We start from the raw sequence: 22,395 nt of genomic DNA on the forward strand, positions 1-22,395 counted from the left end.
GGAGCACTACAACAAGAGAGGGGAGAGGAAAGGGGCGATCACACCCCGGCAAACACTCTCAAATAAGCGTAGGGTCAGTTCAACGCACACATACCACATAAGGAAAATATGGGCCATGACTTATCTCAACCTGCAGCACAGCAGTGGAAACAATTCAGCTATGTTCCTGTTGCACATAAAAAAAAATAAAAAAAAACACTGCCACACTGATTTGGGTTGTAGTTACAGAATATATTATTGTTTTCACAAACACACACAAGCGCTATCACAATGCAAGTCCACTGCATTTGGCACAATACAAAAACACAGCAGAAAGTGCAGTAAACAAAAGAAGCCTTCGCACATATTTTACAAATGCAGCCAGGCATGCACAAAGTAGAATGGTTGGCAGTCACATGAAAACACACACACACACACACACACACACACACACACACACACACACACACACACACACACAGCAAGTGAAGCACACAAGGAAGAACACACTCACACACAACTCTACCTCTATTCTGTCAATAGGGCTAGGCCTGCCCGGTTTCCACAGCAACCTGGCCCCTCCCTTTGGCTTGCAGGGGAGGTGTTTTGAAAGTTCACAGCGTGTTTGTGCCTGCGTGTGTGTGTGTGTCGATAGGGAAAGGGGCGTGGATGCTGAAGCAAGTTAAAGAAGTAAAACAGCCTGTCTTCAGATCTGAGCTGGAGCAAGTGGCAGCAGCGTCGAAGAGGGAGAAGAAACACTAATCTCTGTTTTAGGTGATTTACCCCCCAATAAAGCGGGACATTTGACCACCTGTGAACCATGGAAGAAGACGCGTCCAACGCCGAGAAGAGCAGCGTCACCGGCAGCACCCACACCATCCCGCAGCTGCAGCTGCAGCCCGAGAACCCGGAGCTCCTCATCCCGAGCTTTACCCCGTCCTCTGCCCCGGCCTCCCCGACCCCGACCAGCACCCTCTCCCGACTGGGTTTCAAAAGTCCCACCAGCCCCACCGCTGCAGTGCCAGGAAGCCCCGTCGACCGCGGCCAGGTGAGCGCCATCACCGTGGTGGCGCTGCTGGACAAGCTGGTGAACATGCTGGAGGCCGTGCAGGACAACCAGCAGCGCATGGAGCAGCGGCAGGCCGACCTGGAGGGCGCCGTGAAAGTCGTGCAAGGTGACGTGACCCGACTGTCCAAGACCCACATCTGCACCTCCAACAGCGTCAGCAAGCTGCTCGAGCGCTCCCGTAAAGTGAGTGGCAACCTGAAGGAAGTGCGGGAGCGCATGGACAAGCAGGCGGTCCAGGTGAAGAAGCTGGAGGCAAACCATACCCACCTGCTGAAGAGAAACCACTTTAAAGTGCTCATTTTCCAGGTGAGGAAACAAAGTCGTGCTATAGGGAGGAAAAAGTAGCCAAGTAATACTTTAATTCAAAAATATAAATTTAAAATTAGGCCTACAGTATTGGCATTTTAAAGGGGCATTCATTTAATGATGCATTCACGTGCTCCCTGGATGGTCCCATTTCCAGATTTTGGAAATAATAATTCAGTTTTTCCTGAGCTTTTACCTATTGGCAAACTAGGTCTATTGGCTTATTTGTCATTTCGAGGGTTTGAAGTTATGAGCCCAAACATTTTCATGCAATATGTGAATTCATACATAAAAGACCACCAAGCAAGCTTCAAATTTTAAATCAAGCTATTTCATGTTTGTTAGCACAGTATGATGGATAGCGGCACTTTTGCAGTTGTTGTAAGTTAGAATAATTCCAATTATTCTGACACCACATGCAGTGTATGCTCATTTAACTCCTCACAAAGAAAATGATGGTGTAATGTGGCAATTTTCTGAAAAGAAACCACGGTGATGTCATCATGATGTCATCAGTATTACCTGAGTTTGGGCTTGATAGGTTGGCTAAATTTGAATCCTGCGTTTCAAACTGGCGGTGTGGGGTTTCAAATATGTTGGCATTTAGGAGGCAACTTGATAGCTTCTATTGAAAGATGCTATCAAGTTGCATTCTGGGAAATCTAATATCCTGAGCTTTTAGAGCTTGAACGTGCACTTTAGTCTGAAAGCCATAATATCTTTTCTTCCATTACTTTTTAATCAGGCCAATTCTTATGTCACTCGTGATTCCAAAAACTTTTAAAAGGCATTCAAAATTGCCTGACTTCCCCACTAAGGAATCTGCATGTCATATTTTTTGCATAGAATATATTTGCCTGATGAACTCCTCATGTAGATTGATTGTAGTGTGTGTGCTTGTGCGTCATATTTGCATTGATATTTGACTGCAGTAGTGGGTGTGTTTAGATGTGTTCCTGGTTGACACTGAAAGGTAATATGCTCTAGGTGAGGAGCACTTTGACATTTTCAACACTTAAAACGTGTTGCGCAGGATTGACACAACCTATAGAGCAAAATTCACTCATGGTTTAAGAAGATTTTCTGCTGTTTTCTAACTTTGAAATACACACATATGTAAGGCACTTGTATGTTTGTGTCAGAGACAGAGAGAGAGAGAGAGAGAGGAGTCGAAGGGTGTGTCTGGGAATGGAGCTGTAGAGGATAATGGAGGAGGGCTCAGACACTGACTCTGACTGGATCTGTTTACACCCCACGGTCATAATTCAGACAGACGGATGGCTTTTAGATGGATTTGCAACTTCAACTGCAGTATCATACCTGTGAGGGAAAACTTTATACCAGCATTAAAAAAGGGATAAACGTCCTGATTTCCCCAGGAAATCACAGGTGTATCCTTGCATTACCCACCTCAAACTTCTTCTGTTGGCAAAAAAGACAGACCTTGACTTCGACCTGTATGAATCTAGAAGCATTAATTGTGCAGTTGACATCAAGGATCCACATTGTATTTGAAGGATGAAATTTAAGAAATAAAACATGATCCGTACATGGTATTTATGCATTAGTAAGTGCGCGTCTTTTCATGAATATATATATATCTATGCATGTGAATGTGTGTGGGTGTGTCTCAGCATGTGCATACAAGTGTGTGCCCAGACAGCAAAAGGAGGGGGGCATTGTTGACACAGCCTGGGCTGCTGAGAGCTCTTAACCGCTGTTGTTATCTGGTTTCCCAGGTACTGAGGCTCTGTTGTTCAAATGCAACAGGTGCCAAGGCCTTCCCCTGTAAGAGGTGGCTCTGTGTGTCTGCAGGCGAGTCACCCGGGATCAATTTGACTGAATCACTGGTTATTTTTTTATGCACAACAAGGAAGTGTCCTATTGCCTTAGAAAAGAGAAGAGTGGAGGATGTGTGCTGAAAATGCATTCCTAAATGATATGTTTATGATGTGCTTGCTTGGCTGCATGTTTGTTTTCTGCCCTTCAGTGCATCCTGTGCATGTTTTTATCCGTTGTGTATTACGGTTGTTGTGTTGCTCACATAGGCTCCCGCTAAAATTGCTGCTCAAACATCTGCTGACTTGTCTTTTTCCCTCCAATTTTGAGTCAAACTAATCGTGGAGGATTTGTAGAAAGGTGCAGCAGGGCCAGGTTAGGGCGTGTGTGTGTGTGTGTGTGTGCAGCATGTGTGTGCGTGCAACCTGCGTATTGGATGTTAAGCTGGTGTGTCGGGTCAGGTGTATGCAGTTACAGAGCAGCTAAAAGAGAATGTGCGTGCCTGTGGGGAGCGGGAAATAAAAGAACTAAGTGCAGGCCTTGTTCCTTCTCCTCGCTGAGTTTGTGTTGTCTTTTTTTGTGTCTATCACTGCCTGCCTCATCACCTCGTCCCTGTTTTACCTACAGGATTTTGTTGTTTGCTCCATTTTTTTGCAATCTGTTGCCCACCCTCTTTTAGTTCATGCATAAATGTCCGTCGTTTTCCCATGCCTGCTCTGCTTCTGTTTTTTGGCCTCCCAAAGAATCCAACTTGCATGTGTCCAACTTTTCCGTGTTTGGTTAAGCCACCTGTCATGATTCCCTGAAACTAGATGAAAGCGTGTGGCACCGCTAGCCTCACGCTATTCTTTGATAACGCACATTGCCGCACACCCAAGAGCCTCAAACGCACTTCACAAGCCCTTTAGCTATTGGCAGAGGGGCCCTCCTCCTGCTCTTCCAGCACGTCAAAATGGATCCAGAACACTCATCAGCCTGTATGTGTTAGCTGAGGTGGAAACACTGGAGGTTTGTGGGTAAACGCCCACTATCGCATAGAGCACGGGTATACCAGGTCCAGGCTTTGGCCGCAGTTAGTCCAAAATGACAGCACTGTCTGCCGCTCTGCTGCGTTCCTGTACATAACAAGGACTAATGAGGACTTAATTACTGCTGCTTAGGCCTTGTTTGTTTGTTTTTGCACACCAGTGCTTTCCTGTCTCCAAATGGCCCCGCCCACTCTTGGCCTTTTCTCTTTTACACACACACACACACACACACACACACACACACAGAGTCAGAAAACACACGCTTCCCTGCCATGTGAGATTCCGGTGTGTACAGAGGAGAGATTGTTTTTGTAATTACTGTTCTGAAATGGATTGCTGATTAAAGATGTGTTCCTTTTCAATTATTAGATTACCTTCAAAGGCTTGTTACCTGAGTGTTAATATCAACAATCACCCTGGAGATATATTACTTTATGTGCATTACTGCTGCATTAAATCCGTTTGTGGATTTCATTTCTTGCGACAGAAGTCCTCTAGTGCTAAAGGGATCTTAATCCTCCCGTCTGTGTTTATTTTCTTGTGGAATTCCTTCACAACAGTCAAGTCAACCACAACGGCAAGTTGAATTTGAGCGATGCAAGAATGTAATTTGTTCTTCCGCTTTGCACATGAGGGTCTGTAGTGACGTTTTGTTTGATACTAAGCATTGAAAGGAGAGTCTTGTGGTTTTCTCACTGGGATGGGAAGAGGATGTTTGGTGATTGTGTGCGAGTTGGGGAGTCGTAATCGCAGAGTGACCCCCGTCAGAGCTCTCGCACACTTATCAAAGAATGTTCATATCACAAGGCAGGGAAAGAGAAACATGCTCACAAGCCAAACCAAACACAATGACTGCAAGCTTTAGTTGATGTAATGAATGTTATTCCTGTAGGCTTGGCTTTTTTGATTCTCTTAATTCATTCATGCACTTTGTTTAGTTATATTACATGAGATATTGGTAACTTCCAAGACTGTGTACCTCTGCAGTGTATCACCACACCCAGACCTGTCTCTCAGTTCAGAAGTTGCTTGCGAATGTTTAACGTTTTTGAGTGATTGCCTCAACTTCAGTCATTGTCATTTTGTTTGCTTTGCTGCCACTCATCATTGTGCTTTTGTGAGTCAACACTTGACCAAAGGTTGTGACTAAATCTTACCTTTCAGCAGCAGGAGGTATAGGCTTTTTTTTGTACAGTTCTTACTCTTAAATGGAGGGCAAACTGGTACTTCTGTTCCCAGCCTCACCCCAAGCTTTTACATTTACGTTTATTACACCAAGCTCAATACTATGGAGTGGGGGGGAAAGTTTACAGCCTAATAATTAATTGTGTTCAGTTAAGACCAAACAATGTGCATGTATGTGTTGTAGTGACAGATTCAAGAAAAACTGTCAAAGCCACACCCCTGAAAAAGCAACAGCAAGAGAGTCAGCATGCTTAGTCATTGATCAAATTTAAACTTTCAGTTAAAACCATCTGCTCATATTTAATTTGATACGAGTATCAAATTAATGATACGATATGATATGAGTATAATCATAGTGCAATTTTGGTAGTGTTCAGCACAGTCTTCCTTTATAAAAACACGTCCATCTCCACAGGTTGGAGCAGGCCACTGGCTGTAGGCTACGGCTCCGATTTGTTGTGTGTGTCCCGACCTGGTGATATATAGCGCCAGTTTATAGCCCAAAGCAGTGCTAGCTGTTTCAGTGCATTAAAGACTACTTGGTTCTAAGTGTTTAACCAGGTATATGTTTCAAAGAACTGAGTGTTAATGAAAAGAAACGGTCCAGCTACTATCATTTATGCAGCTGTTGCTAACAGACAAAAAGAAATGGATAGAAACAGAAGTATTGAGTTAAAAGATAAAGTAACTTCACTCCTGACCTCTGCTTCATTTAGAAATGGTTTGTAACTGAGTATTGTCTTCTGTTCATGCTAGTTATATACCATAGCCATTAGGATGTGAGTTGTTATTTTTGTCAGTAGCAAGTAGTGTTATATTTAGAAATGTTTATCAGTTACAAATCTAAGCTAGCTTTCTTGAATTTGACGTTTTGGTGATTGTCTTGACAGTCGATGTCAACTTTGCACTAAACATGATGTGTGTGGTAATGCTGATGTGGCTAGCTTCAATAAAAATAGGATTACTTTGTATATGAGTTACTCCAAAGTCATCGCATCTGCCTTTTGTGTCCTTGTAGCTCACCTTTTCTAATATTAGTCTGTGGTTAGCCAACATTTTTTGGGTTTGGTTTAGAGCTGGACGGTGTTTCTATCTGAGAACAGAGATTGGAACATATTAAAGCAATTGATGGTCAGTAAAAAAAAACCTTTGACCACATTTGGGTGCTTGCTGTGCCTGAAGGCGCCTTTAGACAAACAAATTAGCTAATAGCATCTTTTAGGTAGCTAGCTAGCAACGTACTTTTACTGTACACTGAAAATGCAGTGTTCACAATAAAATCAGTAATTGACCTTTATTCTAATGGCAGATATTTTCACAGGGTATTGGGGCTCTTATTTTGACCATTAATAGCTACAGATGAGATTTTGTTGACCACCTGTAATAAGACAAAATGTGTAATTAAGCAAATTGTGTTCAATATAAATCATTTACAGAGGCTTCTGTGGAGACCACATACAAAAGCAATTTATATGATATCAAGAAATGTTATAAGATATTAATCTAAAAAAAATATTTTGGCCAGTCAGTGGTGACCATACAAAATGTAACAATCATACATTTTGTCCTTCAGTGTACGTACAATTCAGTTAGAGTTTAAGCATTTCTAGGAGGCTGCTGTTGGATATAAAGCTCCAAAGACTGAAACTGGTCTTTATAGTGATAGTCAAAACCATGCTATGCTGCCTTTAAGGCATACTTTACCTCATGAACAATGATGTTTGTTTCCAGCCTGGCTTCTTGCTTTGTTATCATTCTTTATCTCCCTTTGTGGTTCATACGGGTTTTCAGACAAGAGAAAATACAGAGGGAAGAAGAGCGAGAAGAGAGATAAACATAGAGAGGAAGAAGACAAAGGTACGACAATGGTCTATTTTTGTCAACCAGTAATAGTAGGCTAGGCTACCACCAGTGGAGTTAGAGATTATACTTAGGTTTGCAAGCTCTGTGAGCAGAAGGCTTGCCTGTGGATTAGGAAGAATTAACTGAACTGCTCTGTCTTCCTGATGTCACATTCAGGTTTGACAAGTCTGCTCAACTTTTTCACTCTCTCAGGCAAGTTTGAAACTGCAGATTCCTTTTGTGCAAAGCCACTTTTCACAGCTCTTATGGAGAACTGATGAGTATTTTACGAAGCCTCAGCCTTATTCTTTGTGTGCGTGTCAAAAAAGTTAAAATTATATTTTGCTTTTTTGGCTTCCAAGCATATCCCATCATGCACCACATTTTCTTCACAACTGCCAAGAGCACGTTGTAAGCGTGTTTTGCATTGTGACGCAGGTATTAATACGATTATGACATTAAGCCCTTTTTCAGACTTGGTGACTCACATGTACTTTTACTCTCCAACTTGCACTTTCTTTATTGAACTTTATCTCAAGAAATAAATAATTAGATGCAGGTGGCAAATTATCAGAGAAACAGAGTTATTGAAATAGTGCTGGGAGTTTCTCTGCTGATCTTCTTACAGAAATGCTCATGGTCCCTTTTGTACATTCAAACAAAATGAAACCAACTATCTTCCTTTGACTCCTCCTATCACCTCCCTTATTTTCTCATCAGACTTCAGGAATCTATCTACATATTTACTCCTTCTCAACTTTTCAAACCCCAGTCTTCATCCACTCTAATTGCCAAGGACACAACATCCATTGTAGGAAATGGAAAAACAATAGCCATGTTGGTCCTCTGCTCCCATTTCTCAGCTTTTTGATAAAACATGAAAATAATAACATGTTCTGAGATTATGTGATGACTTCCTGGCTTTCCTGCGGATACTCATGACCTTTGACCTCCATATGGGCTAAACATTGCGACAATTGGTGGTAGCCTTATCAGACATAACCCTGGTTTTCGCAGGCCTTACCAAACAATGGCCCCCAAACTTTGCCTATTGGATTGCAATGGAGCATTGTGCAAAAGGGGGATTTTTGAAGATTTGAACAAAATCCCTAAATGAGATTAGCATAGCCATGGAGCAGAGTGAAAACAAGAACAACACAAATTAAAAAATTAAAAAAACAGGATTGTGTTGAGGTGATACTGCTGAGAACATTTAGCTCATTCATCATTTATGCAGAGGAGACCGTGCAGGACAAGTTAGGGTTATACGAGGTGATCTGGCGGATGTAAATGAAGTGCACTAAGTGACCTGAATGATCCAGTCAACTGTGGGGAGATTACAATGAATACCATGGCAGGCAAGAATTAATGAAGAGAGAGCATATGAGGCCAAATACAAAACAAATCATCATCCAAAGTGAACAACCTGTCATCATGTAAATTATGGGTTGAGTGACCGAGTTTCTCCAGACGTCCAACATCATCACTTATGTCACCACGAGTGATCCTCTCTGGATTGCCATGATCTTCTTTCCACCAGCGTGTCAGCAAAATGTCGCGCCTGAATCGGTTATTGTGTTGTGTGATTACGCAAGTTGGAAGGCCAGTAAACATGTGTTGTTTTCTTTTAGAGAGGCAGCTATGGGAGGGTGCGAATGAGAATGAATGCCTTAGCTTGTTATGCAAAGCTTTATACGTATTAGGCCGAGAGGCATAAATCAGAATTGGCAAGACTTTGCTGAAGAGATATTTATGTTACTTTTTAACTGAGTATACTGTGTAGCTTAGTACACTGTTGGGCAGAGATTTGAATCCATTTTTAGTTGAATGTTTTAAATATTTGTATGCACATGTTTTAGTACAGGGCAGTGTATACACTCCCATGCTCTGTGTGTATAGTACAGTGTGAGTTTATCATGTTATCCAGTCCCATGACAAATCGTTGAATTCCATGTCCTTTCCTCCTTCCTTCCTCTGTCCACAGATGGCTCCTCGTACACATTAGGTTAAGGGTGGAAGGGGCATGAGGTTATGTAACAAGTTGGGTTTGAGTGTAAAACAACTCACTGCACAGTTAGAGGATGGATGTAATCAAAACAAATCACACAAGTTTCACCTGTCTGCAACCGGTCACTGAATGAATAAAGTGGAGTGTGTGCAGAGGGGAGAGAGGGGTGGAGAGGATTAGCAGAAAAAAAATAACTGGAGATTTGTCTTTAGCCCCTTTTTTTTGTTAGAATTGAGCCAAAAAATCTGCATTTCAACACCAATCCAAGCTGTGTTTCTTTGAATTAATTAATGAGTTTGTCTGCAAACTATTTTCTGTAAGCCTTTTGTCTTAATCTTTCTGTAATCTAATTAATTCAGGGGCTGGACAATGGCAAAAATGGGAGATAGAAATAGAATAGAGATGGGGGAGTCACTGTGCCAACACACCAACCTCTCAGGTTAGAATTAAGAACCTAATTCATCTTCTTAAGGGACAGGAAAGCACACCTGTTCACATTGCTAACACACATTCACACATGCATATTAACCCACTGATAATGTGCATTAATCTAAAATATATGTCATAGGGTTGTACTAAATAAATTGGGTTGCTTTCTTTCATGTTTTGTGTGTGCATGTTTAGAACATTATTTGGGTGTTTTTATTACTATATGCATCTTTGTGCATCTTCACATCAAACTTACATAAAGTGTATGAGAAAGTAAAACATGATCAAGCTGCTCTGGAGAAATGCCAAATATGTTGCAAAGCAAGCCGTTGATTGATGTTAGGAGGGGATGTACTAGGAGCTTAATGGTACCAGATAATAAATATTCCTCTATAGAATGCACTCAAACATGCAGAACACCAGTTATAATAAAATATGTAGCATGATAAGGAGCAGGCCATAAAATAATACAGTTAATCAACACACAGTGAAATAGTATAGTGAGGAGGAGGAGGTCCTATACTACAACCAGTCAAGAAGAGGAGCTCAAAGTCTTTTGGCTTCACTTGAGACAAGTTGTTTCTCTGTCCGTTCGTTATACAGTCCGTGGTTTAGCATGAGGCAATAGTAAAGTTAGCTAATTAGCACTTATCACAAAGCTGAAGTTGATGGCAAAGTTCTTTTTGTGTAAACACCAAAAATATATTTTTTTCTCGCTGGTGACAGTAGATCAAAAGTGAGGGAATCACCAAAGTCACTTTTGTCAGTTGCATAGACAAAGGCGAGAGAACACAAGCACAAGTATCAGTATAGGGTTTCCTTACACATATTGTATAAACAGAGACACACACTCACGGAGTAACATGAGTCCGCTTGAGCGCTCTCAATCAGGAGTGTCTCCGTCCTGCCCCGCCCTGATCTCTCGCTCTCTCTCTCTGTCTCTCTCTGTCTCTCTCTGTCTCTCCCCCGTTTGAAAAGAGGAGGCGGCTCCAGAGAAGTGACTTACATAAGCTCTTCCTTAGTAACACCTAGCAGGACTTGCAATTAGATGAGAAATCTACCATGCAACTGTTAAATGAGATCTGGAACTTCATTACCAAAGCCTACGAAGTATCTTTGAAGTGTGTATAATTTAACATATACAATAAGCTAGCTGTCACACTAAATTAACTTTGTTTTTTTGGTTTGTTCCAAATGTTTTTTAATTTTTCTTTCATCTTCTTTCACTCTTAAGCAGTTTCTTAACAATGGCCGATGTCCTACATTTCTTCACACAAAGACACACAGACACAGCAACACACACGCGCACACATGCATATCGAATTCTTAGCGGCTAATGAGTGCTTGCTTAGAGGCTGCATTAATTAACGGGGTTCCCAAGAGAAAAGGGCCGCTCGCACACACAAACACACTCAGGACAGACCTGGGTCAAATGGTATTTAGGAAGAATTTTGTTTGTTGTTGCATGTTTTGCCAAGATTGTCAGGGGTTAAACTGGGGACACGCTCATTTTGCAGTATTGTACTGTTGGTGCAGCCAAACACACAGACAGCATTTTAACTTGTTTGGGTTTGCTGTGTCAAGGCTTTGGAAAGGGGTTAATTTGACTGAATTCAGTTTTGCATTTTTTTTCGTTGAACTAAAATGACTTTTGAAGCTGCTGCTGGTTTGGTACAGTGTGTACCAGAAGCTCTGTGTTCTCTTCTAAGAGTGTTCGAGATTCACTTGCCGCCTCCCACACACTCCAGTGCCCACACTGATTATATCAAACATGTCTGAGCTTAATCAAAAAGTCTATGGCATGCCCAGACTGGAGCTGAGGTCTCTGGGATTGATGCTTTAGAAACCTTAACACCACCGATCAATCAGGGAAGATTAGCGTTTATTATCTGGGAATCCTCCACTGAGGGTCAGGATAGGCCATATTGGCTCTGATTTTCTTATCATGACTGGTAAGATTTAGAGAGATGCTTAGTTCTTCAGTTATCTCACATAACTTGACTTTGTACACCGCAGATGAGGTAGATAAGTATACGTAATAGTGTAAATTATTCCACCGATAAGCAAGCACCCTGGCATTTCTTGATAACATGCCAAGTATTTGGTACAAAAGCTGTCACGCACATACAGTATATTGCTTTCACTCTTGCTCAAAGGTTTTTGGGGAGAGCTGCATGTGTGAACGCCAACAGCCACATTTTTCCCTCAGACTTTATTTTGAGTTTTTCCTGTCAGCCCCAGAGTATTTTTTTTTTTTCAGCAGAAAGTCAGAGTGAGCTGAGCTGGAGAATTGTTCTCGAGCGAGCCGGAGGAAATTCTCTACAAACTTTTAGGAGTACATGTGAAAACGGCTGTAGTTAAAGCCTTTATGATTTGATTCTGCATGAACATGTTCAGTCGTTCTGTGGGTGTGGTGCAGAGTCAGACCTACAGCAATGACTGGAGGGAGATACTGAGAAGAAAACTAAATAATTACAATCCAACCAAACCAGAGGTAGTGGTAACCAGAGATACTCCCAAAAGGGTTACCTTTGTCTTTTTGTATTTTAGGTAACATACCTGCCCTGCATTCCCACTCAACGCTGCTGTTTGGATGATCATGTTCCTCTAGTGGTTGTTGTCAGTTAATATAAACTGTCAACATGCACAGTAAGAAAAACAATTAGGACATCGCTCCAAAATTGAGAGCAGAGTGAGTCTCTGGGATGGACTAGTACCTATTTTGGAAAAGCATAAATTAGTCCCACCTGTGTATGTTTGAGAAAATTGCTGGTTACACGCTGAAGAAGAGCGTCTGCTCATGTGGCAATTAAAATACAACTTTGGAGTGCTGTCCTATTGTGTTTCTTGTTTGAACATTTTTCGGGATTCAGCACCCAGTTGTTTTACGTCGAAAGGGAGTTGAGCGTGTTTTCTCTATCAACATACACAGTAAAGCAGTTCCTTTGATGTATATTTAATCAGGAACATAAAAAGAAAATAATGAAGGAATATTTCAAATTGATACCAGAAGAAGGCCAGCATATGTACTGTACCACCCCTGAATAATAAGCCACTCAACTGTACAGTGTGCTGTATATTCTTAAGTGCTAAGACATTTATAGTTTTTCTCCTACACTTACCCCTGACGACATGGACCTGTTCTTGAGCTTGATGTTTGCCTTCATGCACACGCTGACAGATTTATTTGTTTTAACTGGGCGATACCGCGCATGCTTGGCACACATCGCAACTGTGAATCATGCCTGCATGTTTGAGATCAAGTCAAAGGGTATCAGGTGTCTGTAAGGCGGTGAAAAGGGAGGCTTTTCAATCACTATGAAATTGTTTTGGTGTCTTAAATAGAGTACTGTGTTCTGCTGTGGATCAGACCAAGGTGTAACAGTGATTGGACATAATCCTTAGTGCTCTTTACAAATAGCCTAATTTCTAACAAAGACATCATGCAATCAGGATAAATAAAGTGATACAAAACTTCTAGAAGTTGTACTAGGATTGAAATAAGATTATTGCGATAATGTGATTTGCTAAATGTTGTATAACTATTGAAACCATGTTATCTCACACTTCACCAAAATGCCAGCAACTACAAGTTGGATTTGGGTGGGCTTAAATTAACAAATAGATCAGGTACTGTTTGTGTAAAAAAAGAAAAAATGGATGGATGCAGGAATCCTCTTAACCATCTGGTTGGCCCAGTCCTTCAGTATGCCTAATGACACCCCAGGAAAGATGCAAAGCACACTCCTTCAACAACCTAAGGCAACTTCTAGCTTTAAGCAATGCTTCATGGCTGCCTTACATTCTTGAAATGCTGTCATTCTTTGTAACAGGCTCATTCTTACAAGCATGGTACACAGAAAAGACTATTGTTTCAAAAGTGTCGTTCCAGTGTGTTCTTAGGATGACTAGGAACTTTCAGTAGTACTTAAAATTGACATATCCTGAAGTAAAACATCTCAAATATGAGTGTCCCAAACACGGACCTGAGACCAAATACAGTTTCAATTGTAGGTCATAGACATTAAGCTCATATTGTCAATACAAAAAAACACGAAGCTAAACCATATAAAGCACTGCTATATTAAAATCCATAGTCAATTAATTATGCATATTATCCATAGTAATTGGCTATATTCTTGGTTGTAATGAAAAAGTGGAGAATGACATGCTGGTGAACAAAACACAAAATGGAACGGTTTCATTTCATTCATGGAGGTCACACGGGTTATTCACTTTACAGTTTGTGTTCGCAGATCGGTCTCAGGACTTCAACGTCATCACCCCCCTCCCATCCCCTCGCAGTGAATTCACCTAAATATCCCCACATTCAGCTCACCCAGACTTTGTACCAACAATGTACAAGGGGCTAGCAGGAAAAAAATCTGGGTTAAATTGGAGTGAAAATTTCAGCTGTTTGCGTTCACACAGTTTTGTACATATTTATAAAGGGCTCAAGTAAGCTTTTGAAGACCCCTATGAAGCTGCAGGAAGTGTGCTTTGAAATTCTCTGTTTTCCATCATATTACTCTCAACTCCTTTTTTTTAATTTTGTATATCCATCTAAAAACATGTTGCATTGAGTCATCTGTAAGGATATGTCCTACTCCAGGACTAGTTCTTCAAGATTGTTTAGAGTTTTTAGAAGGAAAAATCTGGATTTTATTTTCTAATGGCAAGTAAAGGTATGTTTGTTAACGGTGCATAAAGACTTGTACTGTACCTGAACTTCAAAGCATAAAAGGGTTCTGTACACTGTGCTGCGTTAAGACAACACAAAACCAAGCATCCACTGTTGATACTCTTAGCTGATGTCGATAGGGGGGCTTTCTTTATAAGCATTTCACAAGTGTAGTGGAGTATGTTATCCACAGAGGCTGCACCTTCACTCCACTCCTAGGTGTGAAAGGATGGGGGCAATGGGGGGTGGGCACTGTAGGTCATACATCCCCAGTGGAGTGTAACAGTGTATGTGTGTTACTGAATGTTTAGGAGTGCTTGGTTGTGCACAGATGGATGAGCAGCAAATGGGAGGAACATGAGTGAGGAGAAACAAACTGGAACTCTGGATTTTGAACCTAGTGTTCTCTATCTCCCTCTGTTTATGTTCATGTGTGTGTTGGTGGAGGGTGGGTTAAAGGCAGAGAGGGATTAAAAAAAAAAAAAAAAGACCTAAAAATTGAGAAGAGTGTGCGTCTCCTGCAGAGAAACAGATGGAATTCCTCATACTATATGTCTTGAGGAGAGAACTCGTAAGGCATTTCCCCAGTCCTCACCCCGCACAGAAAAAACAAAATATGTGGTGTGTATTAAATTAATGTCCATTTACAGTATCTTCACCCTGGCCAGGGTTAACATAACATTTAGTTGGGGGGAGGGGGGGGGGGTGTTTGTAAGTACATCTAAAATATCTTGGTTATGCATGACTAGTAAGGTGACCATTATGTTTCATTATGGTCCTTTCTTGTACTACTATGTAGCCTTGTTAACTGATCCAAGTGACTGCATTCTAAACCCACTTATTTCTGTCTTATTTCCCTGTAGGAAGACAACGAGATCCCTACCAGTGTGTTAGTCAAAGACTCCCTTAAGACCCCTCAACCAAGCCAGTATGATGCAGAATCCATCCACCCTACCCCATCTATTGCTTGTGCTACTCCATCTATTGCTGGCTCTGTTGATTGTAGCCGCACCCAAGAGGAGGGCCTTCAGACCATAAGCCTATCCTCTGATGAAGAGGAATATCTTGCAGCTCACAAAGAGGAGCTGGCTGAGTTTGAGGAAGTAGATGGTTTGGGCACTTGCCGCCCATATGAGAGAAGGGCTGACAAATTCAAGCGCTCCAGCCTGAAGAAGGTCGATAGCCTCAAGAAGGCCTTCTCTCGCCAGAGCATTGAGAAGAAGATGACCCAGATCACCACCAAGATCGTTCCCCCGGAGAAGCGTGAGAAAATCAAGAAGAGCCTTACCCCTAACCATCCCAAGAGCCCAACTGCCAAGAGTTCTTCCTTCAAGGTGTCTCCTATGACCTTCAATATCAAGAAAGTCAGAGATGGGGAAGTACCCACACAAGATGTGGTATCACCTGTGGAAGACGACGCCCATGTGGAGATTACTGCTCTGGGAATCTTGGATGGAGATGAAGAGGTTCCCCTTGCAGAGGTGCATACCCAAGAAGGCATGGTTGCAGAAATTCAGGAGATGCTAAGTCCTTCCAACCTAGATGGAATAAAGGCAGAGCTGGCTATCAATGGAGAGGCACCAAGCATTGAATGTGAGATAAATGGTGAGCGTTCTGCAGGCTTGGCAACCCCAGAAAATGATGAAATTGTTGGGGAGGATGAAGAGGAGGAGGAGGATAACGATGAAGAAGGAAAAGAAAAACACAAAAGCCCTGTTGCGACAGAAGCAGATGCCCAGATGCCCACAGCAACAATTGCTGTAGAGCAAGTGTCTTAATATGTATGATTGAAGAGCATCAATTCTAGTTTACAAATCTTTCTTTTCTGCCTAAAGTTTCTAGATTTTTGAACACCCAGTATGCCCAAATCATCCTTCACCTTAAACAGTCTTGGTTTCTTGCCCATTACCCATCGTTATCATCACAGTAAACCAGAATACACAACACAAACCATTATACTCTAAAAGTGTTCTCGAGTCATCCATCCTTGGACCAATTTACTCAAGATAGCCATTCCTGGACTGACAGGCTCACCATCCTTGGACCAAAATATTATGGTCGTCCATCCCTGGTTTAATGTACCCAAGTTGTCCATCTTTGGACCAACATAATCGAGGTGCCCATCCTTGGACTAACCTTTTACATATCCTTTGATTATCACCAGCCATGTCTAAAAAAAACCTTGAAGAGTCGACATGAGCAAGGTTAACCACTAGACCTCACTGTGTATCCGAATCCAGTGCAATTGCTTCCTAAACCCTGTAAAAGTGTTGTCTAAAGAAAGCAACATTGCACCAATGCGCCATCACTCATTCCAATCAACGGGTGCCCACCTCTTCAATAGCAGTACATCTCCAGGGCGCTGGGCCAACTATCTCCTTACTGCTCTGTTTATCTGTCTCTGGAGCTCTCTTTCTCACTGACAAATAGCCTCTTTGTTCTTTGTGGTTTTTTTTTTTTTGTGAAAAATAGTAAATCTTTGGCAACAGAGGTCCTGCCCACAGCCTGTTTGAGGCAGTGTGTTGCCTTGGTTGTGCAAGAGTTGGAATGAGGACTTTCTGGGTTTAAAGTAGGACGGTCCTGGAGTGTTTTGTAGTGAACTAGAGGTTTACTGATTTCATTTGGACCTGTGCTGAAAAAAAATCCCAGATCTTAGTTTAAAATTGCACCATCTTTTCAATGTTTTTGTTGCTTCTATCAGTATGTCTAACTTGTTATTCGTGATTTGATAACCATCATAGAACACATCTATTAAAGGTGGAAAATCAAAGTATTTTAGTGAATGTGATTGCCAATTGAGTAACAATAAAACATCACAATGGCTGAAAATTTGGATACATATGTATATATTTTTAGTAGTCATGTTGCGGATTACACAAATCAAAATCTGAAAGGCAAAATCTAAAATGATTTCTAGTTACCAGTTTACATGTCTGTGTTCAATCATACTGACACAACTGAAGGACAGCGAAGCAGGATGGAAGCTGCTTTAGATTGACACGAATAAACCTACTGATTTAAATACTAATGTTCTAAATGTAAGAATTTACTGCCCTTTGCCTTGTCTGCAAGACAACTGTGTATGTTTATGTACAGAAATTATCTTCTCTCTTTTTATGTAAGGTCACACTGCTCTCTGTATTTAGAGCATATAAACCGTAAATTAGTACATCTAAGATAACCGCCTTAAATATGTGTATACTTTATAAAGTTCAAGTTTTTGTGATTTTTTTCAAATTACAGTATGACACTTGGGTGTTCGTAAGTTGTCTTTTTCTTTCAGGCATCCATAGACAACATTTTAAATATTTTCGTAGTACACTATGTTGAAGACAACAACAATATCAGGGCTCCATCACTAAGTCCCCTCCTCCTAGACACACACACACACACACACCTACAGTGCCTTTACATGCACAAGCTGGTTGGAGTTTTTGCACTCCTAAGAGAAATGTTTCCTATCTCTTTGTAGATTAGAATGATAGTTGAGCATGTCTGGAAGCGTGCATGTTTTTCCCCTTTCCTGAGGAATGCATGCTACTTTTATTTTATGGTGAAAAGTTAATACCAGCTGCAAAAAAAACCCCAATGCAATTGAGCTTGAATGAAGTTCAAAATGAATTCACAATTAGATTTGAAAGTCATCCCTGCATTTTATGGCCCTGACTCCCTAAATATAATCTAGCAAGAGATTCCAGGCACCAGGTATCCAAAAGATCCAACAGAGGTCAAGGGGTGGATTAAAGCAGAGGACAGCATTCCTAGCTTTGACGGATTGCTCCTGCTCGGCACATTTTTCATGGTCTTGGCCCTACTTGTTGAGACAGCGCAGGGCCACAGGTGTTCTTCTGCCCCCGTGGAGGCTCCTGGGCATGAGTTTGTAGTGAAAGAAGGACAAAGTGTGAGTGCTGGAAGTGTGAGAAAGATCTTCAGTTATTTGGAAAGGATGATAAAAGAACTTCTTCGAAGTTGCCTCAGGGTTAGGCATATAGGTACAGCTTGGCAGAAAGAAGTGAAAATTGTGAATGTCTAAAATGAATTGTTGAGGGGTTCACATACTGGTGTCAGTCTCTGCGGGGTTCTATTATCTATACGCCCCTATATCTACTATTCTTATTCTAGATGAGATGGAGAAAGGATTTGGAAAGAAATAACAAAAAATATTGATTTCTAGCTATGCAAAACCAGTCTTACTTAAGTTCTAGTAAGCAGGAGAAACTGAGGGCACTTGAAATAGTCTAAATAATCTGAACACTTTCTATTAAGTAATTAATGTCTTAAGAAAAAATACCTGCCAGTGTACTTAATGGGATCTGTAGGGAGACGACCAATAAATAGACATAACTGATTGTTAACTGTGTTTATGAAATGTGCTTTCTCTAAGGCTTTCTTCATCTTGATTTTTATGTATAAATCATCTCACTTAAAAGGGATCGAACACTAGGCTTACTGTGTACATTATCTGTACTTTAGAGGTTAAATGTGACCGGCTTTGAGTTTTTTCCTGCCTAATCAAGCAAATGTATTACTTTGGTAATACTCCTGCCTGCTAATATTAAAAATGATGCGTCCAGATTTGTCTAAAGGTCTGATTGTATTTGTCTTGAAATTAACCTGTCTTATATTGGTCATATGTGAGAACATATCCACATGATAACCAGGTAGTAATATATTGTTTAGCATCATCTATGTTTAAAAAAAAAAAAAAAAGTTTCTTTATGCTCGTTCCCTTAGTTGACCCCTTAAACCAAAGAAGTTTCCTTCACAGCAGAAGATTCCCTTCCACATGAGTGTTAATGTTCTCCTCCTGACATTTGTTTCAAGCATCTTGTAAACATGCAGGCGCTTCCTTTCAAAATTGTAGTATTTTCATTATCAATAAAGGTTTGATAACATTCACATGTTTGCTGTTTTGACTTTCAGTTCTTGTGTAGCAGAGAGGTAAATGTTATAGGCTGCATTTCATATAAATGAGATTATGGGAGATAATGTTCTTTGTGTCATGCGTATCATGATAGTCACTCTCCTATTTGACCTATAGTACTGAAGGAAACATGCTGTTAAGGCCCGCTGTCACTAGGCAATTGTAATTTTCAGAGTAAATAATACATAATCTAGTGAAGGTTAGTGTAGGTAATAGAGTTGTGGAGTATAGGGAGTGGTTAAATTGCTCAATCCTTTATTCATACTGCACAGTTTGAAGATTAAGGGTTCTCTAAATCAAACCGAGGGTCAAAGACGGTGGAGATTTGCTTCATTACAAAACATTTTCATAACCTACCCCATTAATATTAACAGCAACAGCTGTGTTATTTGCAAAAAAAGATGTCTGCCCAGTGCATCCACCATATTACAATAAAGGGGAATAACATGTTCAAATCCCTGTAAAGTTATATTTAAAAAGACATGCAAATTTTTTCCATAAATGGAGTCCTTAATAGGCTACTTAGAATAACACTAATTTGGTTTGAAGCTATACTTACAAAATAAATCTTGAAAACTACAGACTCATGAGAAGTATTTATAGTAGGCTAATAGGGCACGATTAGGCCATGTTGCTGTATTTCCTGTTTATTTTCCAATTGAATGATGTAGACCTAATATTGGAAATGCGGAAGACATCATAGGTTTGCCTATTTGCACTTACCACCAAAGGTAACAAGAAGTAGATTATAGCCTATGAAATTTGAGTATCCGGGTCCATTGACACTGGCATCATCAGCAATTATGCCAATATTTCAAATTAATAGGAAAAAGAAAAACACATGTAGGAAATGCTCAATAAATCAAGATATCTAAGTCAAGAAACAGGCCTTCATCATATTAAAACCATTAAAACACACAAATGGGCTAAAATAGGGATTAAATGGGTATTTACAAATACTGGCACTTCAAAATGGTAAAATGTGTTAAGTAGCGTATAGGCTTTGTTTGCTTGCCTTTCGTTTTGTCCCTTCAAGCTATTCGTAAATGGGCCATTCTACCGAATAGGTTCAAAGTCAGGTTGGAAATATTTTGAAATTTTTAAAGTTTTATTCCCAAAATGTTTCTCCTATATATATTGTTCCATATCTGAAGTACACATATCTACTAAAAGAACAGTCAAATTTGATATTGTAGTTTTAGAATTTTAGAATGTATTTCCTCTCCCCAAATGTGTCACTACTGAAACATAGTATTAAACTATGATAAAACAATATTATGTTAACCTGTTAGTATTATGTTTACTTCCCTTATGTAAAGATTATTTTTACAAATTTTTATTGAAGGTTTTCACAATAAAATCAATAAAAATTATTTTTTTAACAAATTTCAAATTCCAATTTTTTTAATTCTTCAAAATCTATGTCCAATCTTTCTTTCTAAAATGTAAAACACTGATCAGATTGATTTCAGAGTTAATGATTTATGAGATGAAACATACAGTTAACCAATCAGTATCATAACGTTTTAGTTGATAACTCAATATATATATATATATAAATATATATATTTTTTTTTTTTAAACAACCAGTGTTTCGGTAGTTTCTTTGTAGTGTTTTATCATATTCCCTCAACCTTATTGCTTCATTTTAACTCATAACATGCTTGATGTTGGGAATATTACAAGCACGTAGCCTATGTTAAGTGGTCAATAAAATTCTATTTTGTCACTACCGAAATGATAATGTCACTACCGAACTTGACCATATGATTCGGTAGTGACTGTTTCGGTAGTGACAATTCTACCTCATTTTTGAGCATAACTAAAGAATGCTAGCAAGCACATGGCTAGCGAACACATCTTTGAAGAGGTGTACACCCATAGAAACATAATAATTTGCATAAAACCTCAAAAAGTTTACATAATTGAAGAGAATGGTTCGGTAGTGACAATTTTTAAAGTTACACACTGATTTTCAGACTTTGGAGCACATTTATTTAAAAACTATGGGATTTAGCTGCTTATCATGCAGCCATGGGGGACAGGGATGCTATGTCACTTCCTGGTCAAAAATGCAGGGGTGTGGCTTAAATCTTAAAGATCTTTTAAATTACACAGTTGAAACAAATCTAGAAAATGTTGGTATTTACATAAACTGAAATTTAGGGGTCAGATTTGGGGACAGCTACTTCTCAATAGAAAGTACCCTATAAATTATAATGTGTTTTATTTATTTAGCTTATCACTATCTCATTTAATGCCCTGGGTTTAAATAGATCATAATATAATCTCAGTAAATATTCATGTCTGAAAACTTAATTGTTTTGTTAAACTTATTTTTTTGTAATGGGACTGCACTTTGAACTAATTCGGTAGAATGCCCCAAATATTGATGTAGGCCATTACCACGTTGAGGTTTTCTCTGAACTCCTCAATGATGGTGAAGGTGAGCCCTGGAGTTACCATGGTGTTTGTCTCCCTCTTGTGTCCAAAGTGAAGACGACACCATGTGCATTCTTCCACAACATTATCTGACATTTGACAAGTCGCTGTTAAAATAAGCATGTCAAAAAAACAAATCGGAAAGCTTTCACGTCTTCTGCCATCACACACAGTAGAAATGACGATCTTATTTATATGTTTAAAAGATCTTTCGGTGTAGTTTCTTCTTCAAGTCGTCACGGTGGCCGAGAGGTTAAGGCGTTGGACTCGAAATCCAATGGGGTTTCCCCGCACAGGTTCGAATCCTGTTCGTGACGTTACCGTTTTGCATTTTATATATATATTTTATTTATGTCTAAAAATGCTACCCATCGAAAAGTGCGACCATACGGATCTGTTCCGTTCAGGAAGCATTATTTGACAGGGGATATTTTTCTATTGATATATGCTTACTCCAAAATCTAAAATACGGGTTTTATTACAGAGTATCAAAACATTCCCGTTCATTTACAGTGCAAATGCAGCTATTTGTGGTGTTTTAAAGGGATTAGGTTATGGGAGCTTTATTTGGTAGATGAATGTCCATCGAGATAAAATATTTCTCCTATAATCTTAAATAATAGAGAACCAAAACTCACTCCCCATACTCTGCAAATGCGTACATAGTGGTTGATAAATTGATAAAATAGTGTTTGTTCTGGTAGCAATATGTAGGCTACGTTA

At 40.0% G+C, this 22,395-nt stretch overlaps 1 protein-coding gene and 1 non-coding gene across 2 annotated transcripts; both read left to right on the forward strand.

Annotated features, from left to right (window-relative positions):
- The first annotated feature begins 636 nt into the window (after positions 1 to 636).
- On the forward strand, positions 637 to 18,405 carry cavin2a (caveolae associated protein 2a). Its single transcript, XM_061053834.1, has 2 exons — positions 637 to 1,354; positions 15,170 to 18,405. The coding sequence occupies exons 1-2, from the start codon at positions 800 to 802 to the stop codon at positions 16,082 to 16,084; spliced, it is 1,470 nt and encodes a 489-aa protein (XP_060909817.1). The 5' UTR covers positions 637 to 799; the 3' UTR covers positions 16,085 to 18,405.
- A 3,502-nt stretch (positions 18,406 to 21,907) lies between these two features.
- Positions 21,908 to 21,989, forward strand: trnas-cga (transfer RNA serine (anticodon CGA)). Its single transcript has one exon. It is a non-coding gene; the product is annotated as a tRNA-Ser (tRNA).
- The last annotated feature ends 406 nt before the right edge of the window (positions 21,990 to 22,395 follow it).

The sequence above is a fragment of the Labrus mixtus genome, chromosome 13, assembly GCF_963584025.1.
Source record: "Labrus mixtus chromosome 13, fLabMix1.1, whole genome shotgun sequence".
Classification (NCBI taxonomy): Eukaryota; Metazoa; Chordata; class Actinopteri; order Labriformes; family Labridae; genus Labrus; species Labrus mixtus.

Coding starts and splice junctions, on each gene's coding strand:
- cavin2a (XM_061053834.1), top strand. CDS start 800: ATGGAAGAAGACGCGTCCAACGCCGAGAAGAGCAGCGTCACCGGCAGC. Junction 1,355..15,169: donor TTAAAGTGCTCATTTTCCAG/GTGAGGAAACAA, acceptor ATTTCCCTGTAG/GAAGACAACGAGATCCCTAC.